Source organism: Onychostruthus taczanowskii, unplaced genomic scaffold (genome assembly GCF_017590055.1).
Source record: "Onychostruthus taczanowskii isolate IOZ18803 unplaced genomic scaffold, ASM1759005v1 scaffold1, whole genome shotgun sequence".
NCBI classification, from domain to species: Eukaryota; Metazoa; Chordata; class Aves; order Passeriformes; family Passeridae; genus Onychostruthus; species Onychostruthus taczanowskii.
This window is the reverse complement of record NW_024496525.1, coordinates 28,804,103-28,820,818: the sequence shown is the minus strand read 5'-3', so window position 1 is coordinate 28,820,818 and position 16,716 is coordinate 28,804,103. Positions and strand designations below refer to the sequence as shown.

General features: G+C 47.3%; 1 protein-coding gene across 1 annotated transcript in view; it reads left to right on the top strand.

The window, feature by feature from the left end:
• The first annotated feature begins 3,108 nt into the window (after positions 1 to 3,108).
• CCDC85C (coiled-coil domain containing 85C) overlaps positions 3,109 to 16,716 on the top strand; it is a 110,467-nt gene continuing 96,859 nt past the window's right edge. Inside the window, exon 1 of the mRNA XM_041399734.1 lies at positions 3,109 to 4,287. Within this exon, the coding sequence (XP_041255668.1) occupies positions 3,576 to 4,287 (712 nt within the window). The 5' untranslated portion in view covers positions 3,109 to 3,575. The remainder of the gene's footprint in view (positions 4,288 to 16,716) is intronic.

Genomic DNA, 16,716 nt, shown 5'->3' with positions numbered 1-16,716 from the left:
GACACTTTCTGATCCCTCTTCTCTAGCACTCCTGCCTTGCCTTTCCAAAATGAGGGGACTTTCCTCTACTGCACTGCAAGGTCCACCTTGAAGGGAAGATGAGGGAGCAGTACAGGTGATGATGCATAGTGTCCTCTTTATTCAGGTCACAGCCACTCAAACCATTTGCCATCTGGACACCTGGCAGCTTCAATGTCATCTCCTGAGCACACAGACCTCTGGATGCCCAAGCACAGCAAGTCACCATCCCTCAACAGCCACCTGGGCACCAGAACGGCAGCACTGACAGCAAATCCTTGTGGATGGCATCAGGATGGATCTGTGGTGTTAACACTTCCAAAAGCACAGACATACCCACTCAGTACTGAAAGCAAGTCTTAATCATCACAGGGACTTCCTCTGTGGATATTAATAATCTCCTCACTTCCTCCAAGGAGCCCCCCATCTGCTGAGCTCAGTTTCTGCAGGGACATCAATAACACTCGAACTTTGAATAGTTTCACCTAGGAAAGACAGCTTTTCTTGGGAAAAGGATGAAGCAAACATCAGCTGAGCCCAGCAATAAACTGCCCAGGCCAGGCACTGCCACAGTGTAGCTTCACCTGTGTCCGTGACACAGCTGCCAGAGGCTTCTCTCTCTTTTTGACTTTGGTCAGTGATGAACAACTGCTCTGCAACATCCCCCTGCTCTGCTCCTCCTTCCCCCGGCTACTGGCCAGGGACCTGCTAGTCAGATCAGCACTTGGGAGGGTCTGGGAGAAGCACTTTCCTCTTCCTGTGGGGAAGGATATGATTAAAACCTTGTAAATAAAAGGTTTGGCTCAAAAAATGCCTGGGTGCCTTCTGGACAATGCAGCCATGAGCTGTGGCTCGGGGTGGTGAGGAGCAGCAGGTGGGACACAGCGTGATGCCATGTCACGCTGGCCATGGCCTGTCTGCCCCAGACCCCAGGAGCAGTGACATCTCAGCACAGACACCTGCTGGTTTCCATGTCCTAAGGGCTAACTGAAGTGGCAACCTCAGGAAAGCCTGACCAGCCACAGCCTGGACTGCACCTTCTGCAGAACTGTCACCAAGGTGGAACCCAGGTCAGAGCACAGCTCTGGTCCTGGGTGGTCCCTGTTTTACCTGCTCAAGGGGGAGCTATCCCCCTTGAAAGGAACAAACAGGCCTCACCACTGGCTGTACAATGTGATTCCCTCCTCTCTAGGGAACTGGTGTGGGTTTGTGCTAGAGAGGAACTGTCCTCTTCACATCTCCAGGCCTGTGCTGTGTGCTACCAAGAATCTACCTGCAAATCCGACACGAAGTGAACCAGTGTCTGTGCTCTGTCCTAAGCTCCTCTTACCCTTTTGATAATAATGGGATAAAAAGCTTCCTTAGGAGGACAGGGACAACAGTGCCCACGGAGGGAATGGGCTCCTCCAGAAGCAGGGAGGGTCTGCTCTTTTGCTTTAGTAGTGAACAGGCAGCTATCTAGTTTGCCAAGGGTGTATCTGGGCTCAGAAACCCAGCAGCATAGACTTGTGCATTAAAACAGGAAGAAACTGCAGCTTTACTGAGACTGAGAAAGATAACATCAAAAGGCAGAAGTTGCAATCCTCTATCCCTCTCTGTTCCGATGTTCCCTCCATGCACAGGCCATATGCTCTCCATCCCACGCTCTGGCATCGGATTTGAGGTCTCTTTGTAGCTAGAGGGTGACTTGACCAGCTTTCCAGTGTGGTCAGAAACCTGATGTTGCACTGGATTAACCCTGGAGTCAAACCATTTACTCAGGTTCCTAAGGAACACAATGCTGGCAATTCCCTGGGGCTTTTTAAGGATACTCATGCTGTGTCCTGGTGTACCTTTCATTTTAACAGCATGAAACTGGCCAAAAAGCACCCCACAGAGAGATATCATAGCCCAAGGAAAAGTGCATTAGGCTGAAACTCAGGGGATGTGATGCAAAGATATAGGAAATCTGCCCACATGTTGCCTAGGAAATTCATTTGATGAACTTTCCATGCCCTTTACTTGGTTCCCTCCGATGTGTGCAGAAATTGAGGCTGGAACCCCTTGCAGTAAGGACGACCAGAACCTGTGACGATTTTACCGAAGAATAAACGCTGTCTGCGACTTCAGGGCTGTTTCCTCCCGCACCACTGAGGTATAAAGGAATATGCCGTTCCCAGGAGCAGAGAGGTGGCAGGGATGCTGGAGCCAGCTCTTTCAACCTGCCGAGGCAGGAGGGACCCGCGGACAAAGGCGGCCGCCCTAGGGGGAGCAGGGCAGAGAGGCGCGGGGCAGCAGCCCGCTGACAAAGCCCTTGGCGGGGGCGGCAGCAGCGGAGATGCTCCGGGAGATCCCGCTCCGCTCCCAGCCCAAGGCTCCGGGTCCTTCCCCGCGCCTGGGCAGAGCGGGACCGGGGCCATTTCGGCGCCGCTTCCCCGGGCCGCCCGGCAGGCGCGTTTTCCTGCCTGTCCAACCCCACCCTTTCCCGGGATGGTTCTCTCTCCGGTACCTTTTCTTTAAGAAAACCCGAAAAAAAAAAAAAAAAAAAAAAAAAAAAAAAAAAAGCAAAAAGCGGGGTGGAAGCCCCGGGGGGGCAGCGGTGAGCCAGCCCGGCCGCGGCGGGCAGGGCACGGCAGGGCACGGCGGGGCGGGCGGAGGGCGGGCGGAGGGAGGGAGGGAGCGGCCCCGTCCCTTTGTACCTGCCGTTCGAAGGCGCCAGGCGGCCCCGCATTGGCTGCGGCGGCCGCGGCTCCCGTAACCCGAGCCGGCGGCGGGCGCGGCGCACCGGGCCCGGCCAGCGCCCAGCCCGGCAGCCAAGGGGCGTCCGCTCCGCTCCGCCGCCGGCTCTCCCTCCCTGCCGCACGGCTCGGCTGGGGCAGGGCCGCGCCGCCCTGCCCGGCAGGAGGTGGGACCAAGCCGCGGCGCTGCCGCCCCCCTCCTCCCTCGCTCTCTCGCTCCCTCCCTCCCGAGGGCTGAGCCATTCCGGGAAGGCGCCGGCTCCCCCACCGCTCCTCGGCAGCGCCGCACCGGCATCGGCCGCCACCGCGCCGGGCTCGGCCCCACGTCGCCCCGGGGCTGCGGCCGCGCAGCGGCGGAGCGAGCGGCGGAGCGGGGCAGCGGTGCGCGGTTCCGCGGCGGGCGGCGGGCGGGCGGGAGGACAAGTGGACGGAGCGCCCGGGAGCGGGGGGGCGGCCGCCGCGTAGTTGTTTTGCCCAGGGTAAGTTGGCCGATCCCTGCGGAGGCTTCGCTTGGAGAGTGCAGCGCTTGGCTCCCGGCTCCCTGTCGCCCCCAGCCTCCGGGGCAGTGGGGGCGCCTTTTTTTATTTCATTCTCCCCTCCCCCTTTGGTTTGTGTTTTCTTTTTATTATTATTATTATTATTATTATGGGGTCTCTGGGGGAGCAAAATTTCCAGTCCGGCGTTGCTCTTCTTCCTTGTCCAACGCTCGACGGAGAACTATAATATTTCTTCCCCGAGATGCTGCAGTGATTTTTAGTTATAGGAAATCAGGCGAACAAAATCAACTGAGTAACCCGAACCATTTGTTACCCTGTGAGAGCAAACGCAGCCTAGGCACAGATGATGGCAAAAAATTCCATGGAAGGGTCTAAAGAAGACCTGAGCAAAATTTCGGAAGATGAGATGCTGAGATGGAGCAAGGAAGAGCTGGTGAAAAGACTGAGGAAAGTGGAGAATGAAAAGATGAACTTAATGGTGGAACACGGCAACTTGATGAAAGACGTGAACCGGCGGCTGCAGCTTCACCTGCACGAGATCCGGGGTCTGAAGGAGGTGAACCAGAAGTTGCAGGACGACAACCAGGAGCTGCGGGAGCTCTGCTGCTTCTTGGATGACGACCGGCAAAAAGGCAAGAAGCTGTCAAGGGAATGGCAGCGCTTCGGGAGGCACACGGCCAGCGTGATGTGGAAGGAGGTGGGCATGTACCAGCAGAAGCTGAAGGACCTGGAGGCGAGGCAGGAGACCCTCCTGCGGGAGAACGTGGAGCTGAAGGAGATGGTGCTGATGCTGGACGAGGAGCGGAGCGGGGCCGGCTCGCGGAGCTCCATCGACAGTCAGGCCAGCCTGACCAACCTCAACGGCGGCTCGGCCACCAGGGACGTGGGGGACGGGAGCAGCACCTCCAGCACGGGCAGCGCGGGCAGCCCCGACCACCATCACCACCACCTTCACCACCACAAGGCCGGCGACAGCAAGGCCGGGGCCATGCGGAGATCTATGGATGACCTGTCCGCGCCCCTTCACCACCGGAGCATCCCCAACGGCCTCAACGGTGAGCCCCTGCCCTGCCCTGCCCCGCCCCGCTGGCCCCGCGCCGCCACCCCCGGCATGCCCTGTCCCCCTTGGCGGTGGCGGGAGGGACTCCAGGGAGGGGGGTCCTGGCCATTCCCAACCCTGTCCATCCTTGGTGACCTCTTCGGCACAGCAGCCCCGGGAGCCGAGGACGGGCACCTGTGTGCGGGGTGTGTGTTATCAGTGCGTTAACTGTGTTATCGATGCCCTGGGCTGAGGGTTGGAGCCTCTTTTATCTCTAGCAAGGCTGGTGTGTGGTTTTGTTTGTTTGTTTTGGTTTCTATTTTGACAAAAATCAGCCTGAGTTTTCAGGGTTAAATAAACACTGATTGTGTTCCCACCATTCCTCCTCTTTCTCTCCCCCTTATGTATTTTGGTTTATGTTTGGCTTGTTTGTGTGCTAGTTTGATAAGATTGATAAAGATGGGATGAGATTTTGGAAGCATCTGATGAAAGTTCAGGTTTGTCCCACAGAGCATCACCTGTTAGCTCCACAGGCTCTCAGGGCAGGCTGGCTGTGGAGCGCTCAGCAGTTTTGGAGAGCGGTAACTCGGCTTTCCCCTGTCCTGTCTCCACTTCAGAAAGAGGAGTTTTGTTTGTAGAGAAGAGATTGCTCTCGAAGGGACGCTGTACTCACGATTTTGTTCAGGCTAGTCATTGGAGTTAGAAAAAAGCTCCACAATGAAATCGTGCCAAGCCTCCTCTGGCAGTTCATATTCAAGCAAAGTTTCTCCTGTTGTCTAATAGTGATCAGACATTAACATAACATTGGAATGTCTTTAAAATGGAGATTAAAAAAAATAAATTAAAACCAACAAGACCAAATACATGACTTTTAGAAGGAGTAGTGTGGTTAAGAGGATTCAGTAGGAATGAAACCAGGCAGCAATTAAAAAACTTCTTATATATAAACTACTTTTAATGTTCTTAATCCTTTTTTCCCACCAGAGAGGGCTATTTTCTTTGTGGAGTGTCCTTTTCCCACCTCTAAGCACACAGAGGGGGATGGAGCCCCAGAGGTTGGCTCTGATTGATGTCAGCAGTGGATGTGGTTACCAGATAAGCATGCTTTCAGCTCCCAGAGCTTTTGGTGTTCTTTTTTTTTTTTGGTGATTTGTGGCAAGTGTTTATGTCCCAAGAGACCTGAGAGCATGGAGGATTGATCAACTCGTTTCACAAGTGTTCATCCATGAATGTGCTGTTTGCAGTCCTGTTGCTTCACTGTGTGTCTCAACTCACGGCTGGAGATGTTCTGGCCACCTTGCCCGGTAGTCAGGGATTGCTGGTTTCAAGGGTGATCCAGTCACCAGATGGTGCATGGTACAGCAAACATCTTTAAATGTTTGGTGTGGAATTTTTTAATCTCTCTCTCGTAGAGCTGTGTAAATCAGAAGTATGTGGTTTGTAAATCTGCAGATAGCTTCTGCTCTTGACGTTACTTGACTTTATTTTCATAAAGCATTGCTCTCCACAGAAGCTTGAAGAGCACATGACAGGTATTGAATGTGCTGTTACTGTTTTTTTTATTGAATGTTACTGTTGCTGCTGTTACAGAACAGAAGAGCTTCACAGTTCTGGTTTGTGAACCTTAGACCGTGTCCCTTTTAGGTGTTGGGAGCTGAATGGGACAAAGCCGTTACATTCATCTGTTAACTCAGGGCTCTTGAGTACACAAAACATAACCAGTACCTTAGAGCTGTCCCTTCAATCCGGGCTGTAGGCACAGTGGGATGCTTCACCTGGATTCAAAGTCGCCCCTGTCAGCACAAAGAGGGAAGCCTCTGCTTTCAGAGCTCGGTCCTCATTGCGCTGTGTGTGGGACTGTGCTCAGCAGCATCTTTTGGAGGGGACTGAGAGCCGAGTATCTTGTCCTGCTGTAGGAAAAGAGTAGGAAAGGGAGGGTGACCATCTACACACATACGTGCTTCCATGCGTGCCTTTGCACGCCCCTTCTCATTTCCTGTCCCAGAAGGATGGGTATGGCTCGAGCGTTTCAGACGTGACCTTTAGGTTTTGGGGACTTCTGGTTCTGGGGTGCCTGTGGAAGGTGGTCTCTGTGGGAAGAATTGGAGCTCTTTCCTGTGAACCAGTGCGGCTTCATTTCTGAGGTGCAAAGGAGAAGATCAGCACTTTTAAAGCTAATAATCCTTGTAAAGATGTAGACAAGCCTGATCTCTCCACTTAGGTAGTGAAGCTGTAAAATTACTTGAATAGTTGTCATTCTCAGATAGCATCGGTATTCAGCAAGGCCATTTCCCTGACTGTGCCTTTGGAAGTGCCTCTCAATACATATGCAAATACAGAGCTTATCAGGCCCCTTTTTCTGACTGACAGCAAGAAGTCTGGGAGGGGTGTTTGCCTGGGACCAAACAACAATTCTGTTAAGCCTGTGACGGTGTAGAGGAGCAGGGCAGGAGCAGGTGAACATGAAAAACCACTCCAGTGAGTCAGGTGGGCGGTGGAGCTGTCACGGAGCAGCCCCGCAGTGAGCATCCTGCCGTGTCTCCTGCTCCTGTCCCTGCTCCCGTCCCTGCCTTCCGTGTGTGCAGCCGAGATCTCAGCCTTTTTGTGCTGTCCTCTTGCTGAGTTGTGTTTTCCTCAGAATCAAACAGAAGGAAGGCAGAGGAAAGAGAGTGCGTGGCCTTTCATTTTTTGGTTGTAAGCTTGCTGTTGTCTCATGTCTTCAAAGCACTGGAGAACTAACCAGAGGCTGAAACAGGGACTGCCCGGCCTGCTCAGCTGATACTGAAATGAACAGCCCTGTGTGCTTTCTGAGGGAGAGGAGGTGGCTGAAAGGGATGCAGTGCAGAATTTAGCACCTGTAGTAAGAACTCAGCAGAAGCTTTGGACAAGTGGTGGGAGAAAGGTTGCTACTGTTGAGCTGCTTGCTAGAGTATTTTTGTTTATGGAAAAGCTGGAAAGTCCTGAAATTGGGAGCTGGAAAATGCAGAACTCTACTGCTCTGGCTAATGCTATCCATTGAGCTTCACTTGTTAAGTGCTTTTCTAAAGGAGTCAGGAGTATTGTAGCTGTTAAAACACTTGCAGGAAGGTAGATTTTTAGTAGAATCTTAGTGAGCAAAGGTGGGCTAAATGTTTCTTATTTTCGGTTAAGCAATCCTTGGAAGGGAGTTGTTGTACCAGGGCTTGATTTATTGGCCCCAGTGACCCACCCCAGTGTGAGGTGATGAACTCTAGATTTGTAAGGTGAATTCAGAATAAATGGTGTAAGTGTAAAAACACCCCCAACCCAACTGGTGGTCCACCTTTACATCACTTTTTTGAAGTCTATTTACTTCTGCAAGTTGTCTTTCAGAAGCTGATGATTAATTATTCGCTCATGGAAGAGTGAATGGAATTATAACATAGTGTGAGAATGGCTAACATTAGAAGACATGTAGTCCTGCTTGTTGTGAAAGTGAGAGGTATGGTCAATCTCTGTGTGCATGGGGACCTGGGCTGTGGGACAGGGGCACCTCCAAACTGTGTGATGGAATCTGGCCAGTTGCCTCTGTAATGATATGTCACAGTTCTAAACCTACCCAGATCTAGGACAGAAATTGAGGCACAGTCACTGTGTGTGCTTGTGAGTGCTCGTGTGGATCTCTGTGTTCACACAATCTTTCTGCCCATCCAGCTTTAGACAGCTCTGTTGAAGCAGCTGCTTGGCTCCTGATGAAATTAGGTTTGAAAAAGAGCATAAAAAAAAAAAAAAGTCAGGCACATTTGGTGATATTTATATTAACGTGACCTGGGGGAAGAAAAAACCCTCAGGTTTATTCCCACAGGATATACTCCTGGACTGTGAGGTATGTGGGAACATTGGGAGGAGTGACTCAGAGTTCCCTGAGGCCAGGGCAAGGGCCTCCACCGGTTTTAGCCTTATCTAGATCTCACTGGGAAAACTGTTCATCCATCTTCGAGCCTGGAGGCATACAGACTCAACTAGCCATGTGCCCTGGACAAAATCCTGTGCATACAGGCAAAGCATTTAGGCTTTAGTTTTATTTTACACCCATCAACTGATGTTGTCTTTAGAACTTCACCTTCCACTGAAACTGTTTGCTCTAGGTTTCCAAAATGGACTGGGTGGTTTCCAGTGTCTCTGACTTTATTCCAGTTGGGTGAAGTGTTAATTTTGATTTTTTGTTTTTATAAATTATTGAAAACATCAACAATTAAAAAAGTGGTCAGGGAGGCCCAGAAAAAAGCTGTGGGTACAGAGGAGTAGCAGAGATATTAATCTATGGCCTCTTGTTGCTGTCTTCTCCAGTGAAAGAAGAATGGTTTCTCTGGGTGAGGGTGTGGGAAGATCTCTCATTCTATTGATTCCCACTTGTAGATGTCCACATATTTACTTAGAGGGTACAATATATTGCAGTGAAAATGGTGGCAGAGAGAAATGGCTGTTCTCTGTGGGTTGGTATTGATTGGTAATGAAGCTGCCCTTCTTCGCACACCCTTAAGGCCAAAAGACTTTGTTTTATTAGTCTATTAATAATCAATATACTTATTATTTATGATGGCATATTAATGAGACCTTTGAGACGAGAATATGTAGGGGCAGAAGCGAAAGATGAGGTTCATCCCATTTAATTTAAGGTATGTCCAATATGGGCTTTAACATCTGCGTTCCCTTGGACATCCTTTATTGGCCACGTAGAGAAAGGCACTTTGGTGTGATGATTTATGTGAACTGTGTCTGCATCAAAGAGAGCAGAGTTGTATGCTGGTTGTGCTCTTTCCCTCTGCTGATGCCTGGTCAGCTCATTCATTTGCAACAGTCTAAAACCAGATGAGATCAGCCCGGTTCCAGCTCTTGTGGTGACCATTGTCAACTTTTGCAGTGCTCCTGTCCCATCTCTGGTGGAAGAGAGGAAATTGCCTTTCTCAGCAGCATTCAAATGTCACTCTCTTATAATCCCACACGGCATGGGCAGCCCAGGTCAGAGAAAGTCCTGTGCTCTGTGCTGGAGATCTCTCAGAGCTCAGTGGCTCCTGCCAAGCTTAAGCACAGGTTAAGGTTTGGTTAGTTGCCCATTTATTTTCTTTCTTCTATCAAGAGCACTTTTTATCCTATGAAAATGGCTTTAATGTTTTTTTTTAAATACTGCTGTTTTTAACGTGTTGGTATTTTTGGTGCTGTAGGCTGTTACATACAGACTCCCTGTGATTAAGACAGGAAATCAGCTCTGGGGAGGTACACTTAGATAGATGTAAGACCTCTGGAGAGGTCTTACATCTTACTGCTTACTGCTGTAAGTTCAATGTGTTCTGCTAATTGGCTTATCAATGCTGAGGTCTCAGATATGAAGGGTACAGCTTGAGTTTCTTGTAGCCAGTAGTCATTGGCCACTCATTCAAAGGACTTCCATTGACTACTTCATTTGGGGCATCTTTGTCATCGTCCACTCCTGCTTTCTTGCTGGGGCACTGCCTGTGTGTCAGCCTGCTTGGCTCCCAAACTTCAGGGTAGCTGGTGTCCCTGAAAACAAGGCTCAGGATGCTTAAATTAAAATTGGGCCATATCTGGAAATATATTCTCCATGGTAATGTGTTCTAATTTTGTTTTCCTCTTGCGTATTATATAGAGATATCTTATTCTCAGCTGTCTTTTTGAAGGAAAAAACCTTGTATTGATTAAAAGACAATTTTCTATGGGCTTTTGATGGAATTATCCACTTACTCTCATTGAAAGCAATCAGAATAAGGAAAGTAGCCTGTGTTGGTTACATGTAAATGATTTGGTCCTCTGGGGACATTTAATCAAATAAAGCTGAGGATAAAATTAAATGGTGATCTAATGAAGTGGCAGGCATGGGAACCTAAAATGCAGCCCTGGCAGGTGTTACACCTGATGTATGTGTGGAGAGGAGAGGCGTGAATACCAACACTGTCAGAAGCATTGCATCTGAAAGCTGAGGGGTTAATACTTTGTGGGGACAAGGGTGCCTGCATCCATGCAACCTTGGGGATGCTGGGGGCCTGCCCTGGGAGGCATTGGGCTTTTTAGCTGCCCCACAGCATGGCTGTGGCCTTGCTTGCATCTCACACAGACATTTCCCTGGCAGGGTCTGCTGACATTGTCCCTCCAGACTGCCCTTGCAGCTTCCTTCTGTATGTGGCTGCCCTTTGGAGATGCTCTGGGAACAGAAAAATAGACAACAGCTGATGGTAGGTGAGATGGGGTGAGGTGTTTAAACTGGCCAAAACATCTGGAATACATCAGGTGTGGAGTGAGGCTAATGAGAAACATCTAAGCCCATTTAAAATTCAGCTATAATGCTTGAACTTAGAAGGTTGATGTTCTTTCCACACTCACACGCAGGCCTTAATGCATCCCGCTGCAAAACACACAACACTGCTCGCCTGGAACAGGGAAGGTTTGGAGGCTGCTCATCCAGTTTTCCTGCGAATTAGCTGCAGCTGGCTGGGTTTGCTTCTGCATTCTGTATTTTTAACCTGACTTTTTGTCTGCCAGCCAGAATTCATCCTGCCCTGTCGCCAAATGTCATCATCCCCTTGTGGTTAACTTGCTGCAATTCATGAAACACTTGGCTGCCATAAATAGTTATGTGCAGAGGTTCCTGTGCACGCGGAGCGGGCAGAGAGGCGCAGGCAGCGCTGCTAGGCACTCGCACACGAACATGTCCACCAAGAGAAAGTTGACCCACTTCTGCAAATAGATAACTTCTGGCAGAAAAAGTAACACTGTCTCAGGGAATCTATCTTCCCCTTGCCTACTGAATTGTGAAGCAAAAAGCAAGCCAGCTCCATCTTCTGAATTAGCAGTGATGTGAGCACAGTACTCCCCATTGAAACCAGGGTGCGTAAATCGGCTCTTGATCTGAGGAGGGCTTAAAATGGCCACAATTTGGTAGTGATTTTTTTTTTTCAGTATAATGAAAGCTTTTGTTAGTGAACGAGGTGCATGGGGTTCAGGACTCAGCTGCTCTTAGGCATTAGGAAACATTTATCACCATGGCAATTGAAGGCTGCTGGGCAGGTTATTTTGAACACTTTTCTAGTGACTCATGTCTGGGTCAAGACCATTTATGCCAGGTTACTTTAGCCCCTGTACATACAGGTATATATAGTGTTCCTTCCCTTAAATTGTTTCTTGCCTTACTATTTTCCTTCTCTCAGGGAACTCATTGCTTGTTCTGACTTATGTCTCCAAGGTGGTGGTGCCAAGTGTTCACCTTGCTCAGAGCCTCTTCTGTAAAGGGTCTTTGTGACCTAAAGTCCTTGTGAAGTAGATTACAGGTTAGTTTTGACTGGCTTTGAGACTTCACAGATCTTGCAGTGAGATTGAAGCAATCCTAAATCTGATGTGAGTTATCTCATTGTCTGCTCGGGCTCTCCTGGGGGCTTGTGGGACAGGATGTCTCCTGTTTGCCTGGGGAGGCTGTGGTGGGAGGGCTGTCTGCAGCAGAGGGAGCACCATCGGTGAGTGTCGGGCTTATGGCATCAGGGCTTTGGCCAGCTGCACGCTGCAGTCGCAGGGTGACACGCTAGCTGTCTTCTGTGGTTGTGTCAACGCCGGCTTGTTGGCAGAATCAGTTCGATCAAGCTGGTGTGCTCTGAAAAGCCCTTCAGACTTTGCTCCATCCCCGAGCTCTTTGCAGTGACACTCAGGACTGCATGCTGCTGCCTTTCCCCCATTTCATCCCAAACTCCTCTGCTGCTGGGGTTTCATTCATGTACAGGTGCATTTGAATGTCTGTGCGAGGTGAAAGGTGAAGTGTGTAGAGCAAGTGGATGGAGAGGGCTCAGGCTGGGAAGCAAGAGAAGATACTTAGCTGCTCTTTCAAACATCTCCAGGACAGTAAGATCAAACCATCTCCAGGGGCGCCTATGCCTGGGGGTTTGACAGCTGTGTCTGACCTGTCCCTGTATTCCCAGGACAATGAGAGCACCCGGTGTGGGGAAGGCTGCAGAGCAGCTGCCCCTCTGTCCTTGTCCTGTAGAAGATCCATGAAGAGGAAAGGAGCAGGCGAAAGGAATACTCAGAGTAGAACAGCAAAACCAAACCATTGTTTTAGAAGAGAAAAGACAGCATTTCCAGTCCCCAAAGTGTAATATTTCTGTGGAAATAGCAGGAAGAGGCTTGCTGTCAGTCTCTGATCTAGTGGGACTGACTAGATGTTGTTTGTTCTTCCCTACATCTTCCATCATCTCTGGATCATCTGAAGACAGGTTGCTGTGCATCACAAATGCAAGATTCCTGGTTTCTGACTTTTGATTAAGTGCTAAGCAGTCTCTGGAGGACTGGCATCTATCTTTCATCTGCAGTTTTTTACTTGCTAAGGTACATTTCTCTCACTCTATGACACTTACTGATAATTCCTTGTCCTTTAAATGCCACTTCTGTTATACTCTACTCCTGGCTGTGACTTTATATGAGGCCATGGTCTGTTCAGTGGTGTGGTACATGTCAGTGGCCAGTGAAGTTACTGTGGGACACTGTTGGACTTGAATGAAATTGAGACTTGGACTCTTCACACATGCTTTGGTATTTTTTTCAAAGGAAATCCAGAGTGTCTTTAATCCCCAACAAGGGAAGTAATCTGTCCTGTGTAGGCAATGTTCTGCTTGATTTTTGTGTTGCCAGAGGACTACTGCTGGTTATATACATGCAGGAATTTACCATTTTGATGTTGATGTTTTCACTATTTCCCCTCCCCATTTTTATTTTAATAGGATCTAACAAAATAGGTTCCAGGACAGTCTACAAAAAAGTCTACTGTTTTATGCCAGAGTAACATCATCAGATACTAACAGAGTATCAGTAATTAAAAATAACTAATTTTGGTTGATGCTGAATCTTTTCCAGCTCATAACAAAGGTGTTAAGAAAATCTCATTTTAATGTACAATCTTAAAGGGCTATTGTGATGCACAGTATTCTTTTGTCTTCTTGGTTTCCTTTTCGTATCTCCCTTACTGGGATTTTCAGTCTCATATTTATCTATTTCCCAGCAGCTGAATATAACTTTGATCTATGCTTTGGATCTACAGAGCTTTTAATCCCTTTCCACTGAGTTAAAAGCTTGTTTGCTGCTGAATGTGATACATAGTTACAGGTTATATGATCTCCACCAGCGGTTCATGCATTGCACAGGGATGGCACATTGTGAAAAACTGATAAAATGTTCCCTTGTTCATTTTCATGATTGCCGCTGAAACCCAGCATGGGAGTGAGTCAATCATTCACTCCTGGTCAAACTGCTGATACAACTGTCCTTTGCTGTTACAAATACCTCTGCACTTGCTTGCTTTATTTCAGTTATTCATTCATTTCCCTGTGATGCTTATTTCTGAGGCTGCAAACCAGCTGAGTATTTCAGTCAGTGCAGCAGCCTTTCCATCTTTCAGTTTTGCTAACATTTAGAGGGTTTTCCTTTTCCATGCTTTTAACACCTTTTAAAAATAGGAATAAATTTTTAAAGCCTGTGTGTTTTCCTCTTTGATGTCTTGAAGTATGATAATATATGTCTTTGTGGAGATCTTCTGTTCTGGAGTGGCTGCAGTTTCCACCTCAGGAGCAATAATTGTTTCTGCAGCTCTGTCCTCCAGGCCATGTGGGTGTAGCTGCACGTGTGTGACTGTGTTCAACCATCTTCTCAAAGTTGTTATTTTCGAGTTTTGGTGCAGCTGCTTGCTTCCTGGATTCTGAGCAATTTATTTCAAAGTCTCTCCCGTGCTTGTCTCCTGACCTCTTGTAACAAAATGTAGTCCTCTTTTTGTGACATCAGTTAAGGCTGTATTGTTTTAGATGTAAGCTTTAAAATAACAAAAGCATGGATGGTTCTACAAGTTAGAGCACTGAACTGGGACTCAGATTTGGAGTGCTGTCTCATTGTTACTTGGCTTTCTGGTGTAGTCTATTAGCTAAATAATGTGATTTGTGGTTCTCCTTTTATACAACCAGGATAATAGATTTCCTTTGTCTTCTTCAAGTTTATTGTGATGCTCAACAGAATTAGACCCTTACCTCAAACGGGGCCTCTGACCATTGCTATGATACCAGTGATAACAAGCAGGTTTTGAGTTATACTGAACTAGCAAGGAAGGAGACATCTTTAGAGTAACTCCACACATTTCTAATTCCCAATTTTGGAGTTGCTTCAAATCCTGTTTCAGTTTTACTGGGATAAAAGCACTTTACATGTTGGGTTACTTCCCTCTGTGTTGAATATACTTCTTGGAACCACAGGATGATGAAGTGTGGTCAGTCTCTTGCCACTGTAAAAAACCAGAAACTTGTCAAATAATAATTCTCTCAAATGAGAAGATGAGCAAATTAGATAAAAAGCAGGGTTTGCCTTTCCACAAACCAGACAAGTGCAGAAAGATGCTGCTGCTGTCACAGTGACAGGTTACCTTGATACCTTTCAGAGAGTGGACACAGCATTTGTTGTTATTTCAGCTCATCACATCTAGGTTGTCCAGTTGCATATCATGTTATATATGTGTATTTAAAATGTTTATCTGTCAGCCTAGTACAGTTTTGACTGAGGTGAAGAATCACAGCTGTGAAGCAGAAAGGTCCTGCTTGTCACGTTGTTCCCCATGTCACTGCAAAGCAGTGGTGTCTTTGCTGTAATTGCTGAAGGCACTCTTCCTCTTTCCAGTTAAATTCTTACCTGATCCCTTGATTGCTTTATTTCTGATGCTGGTAATTTGGTAACTCCTAATAAGTCCTGACTGAAAAGTCATCAAAGTCATTCTTGGGTGTGAACTCAGAGTTTCTTAACCACATGGGCTTTTATTTCCATTTGCGTGGTGGAATTGGGAGGGAGGATCTATTTGTCAGAGTATCACTGACGCCTTAGAAGGGTGACAAGACCACAGTAACTCTTCTTAGGCAATTATGTATGAAAGGTTGTCAGTATGAGTAGTATGGGAAGTTAAAAGCCTTAATTTTCGTTTGGAATTGAAGCCCTAATGTCTTTCCACTCCCACAGCTCATAAAGACCATGCTTCAGTTTTGACCAAGAAAGAAAGGGGAGGGGATATCTTTTATTTCAGACTTTGTTTTTGTGCAAAATTTTTATGAAAAACAGATTTATGAGTCACTGTTCTTTGTATAAAAGATGATTACTGGGGTATGAACCTCAGAAAAGTGACACTTTATGGCTTTGCCACTAGCCATACAATTTTGCTTTCTCTCTTTTCAATTAGTTAAGTTAAACAACATCTCAGTTTGAAAAGACTAATTTTATTCCTGTTTGTTGTTTGCCTTTTACATTAATTATTTTCTCTATGTAAAGCTAAACAGCAGAGAGGGGAAGAGAAAGGATCATCTCAAATGAATGCACTCTAATTTTCAAAATGATGGGTGTAGATCCTATGGGGTTAAGTGAAGTGTTGTATTCAGTCACATCCCTCACTTGCAGTGTAGTAAGGAAGAGAAACTGGATCACGCAAATCCTTTTGTTAACTCTAGGAAAATAATTAACTTCCTGTGGAAATTTGTCCTTTAAAAACAAGGCTTTTAAAAGCCCTCTAAACATCAATGTTGTTTAATCTGTGCTTAAAAGGAAAGCTATGTTTTTATCCACTTCTGTATGTTTTGTTGTTGTGTTTTTTGTGTTTTTTTTTTTCCCAAGAAATAAGGGAGCATTTAGTAGCATCTGCTGCCTAATGCAGGTGAGAGCCCAGGGCAGGAATGTTGGTAGAGGTGGCATGTGCAGGTCCCAGTCCTGCTTTGGCTCTGTAAGTCCAGAGCTCCGATGGTGGCAAGTGATCCACAGCAACTGTGTGTTTGTGGGTCCACCAGGGATGTTGAAGGACATCTTCTGTTCAAAGCACAGGTGCTCAGCATTTTTGGAGTATTAAGTATTCTGAGAGTGAATATTCTTCATTCTTGGAAGTGGCTGAGGTGACTAACTAATTTTTTTGGCCATGGGGCTGTATTCTTGAGAAAGCATCACTCCAGAGCTGTAAATGCCCTCTGTCCATAGCAGCATAGGTCAAACAAGTTTTATGATCCCACAGCTGTGGAGACACGTTTACTTAGAGACCTGCAAGACAAGGAATGGATCATGTAAACAGCAGCTGATGCAGTTGTTGGAAAAGCCTCTATTTCTTCTTTCTTCTTGTTACAGCATCTTGGCCTTGTTGGACAGAGAAGGTTTTCAGTGGAAGATCTGCTCTCCTGTGCTTCATTCTGCCTTCTTTGGATAAAAATTACAGGACTGTCCTTTTTAAATTTTTCTTCTATTTGGCAGTGCAAAGTGAAGGAAAGACAGTATTTTTGGGAGAGCCTTGGAACTGCCCCTGTAAAAGGAATGCTGTATAAAGAATAAAACTCCCTGACTCTGTTATGTTCAAGGCTGGCCATATTTGAATTTGATCTTTTTTTTTTTTTTTTTTTTTTTTTTTTTTTTTTTTTTTTGGGGATAT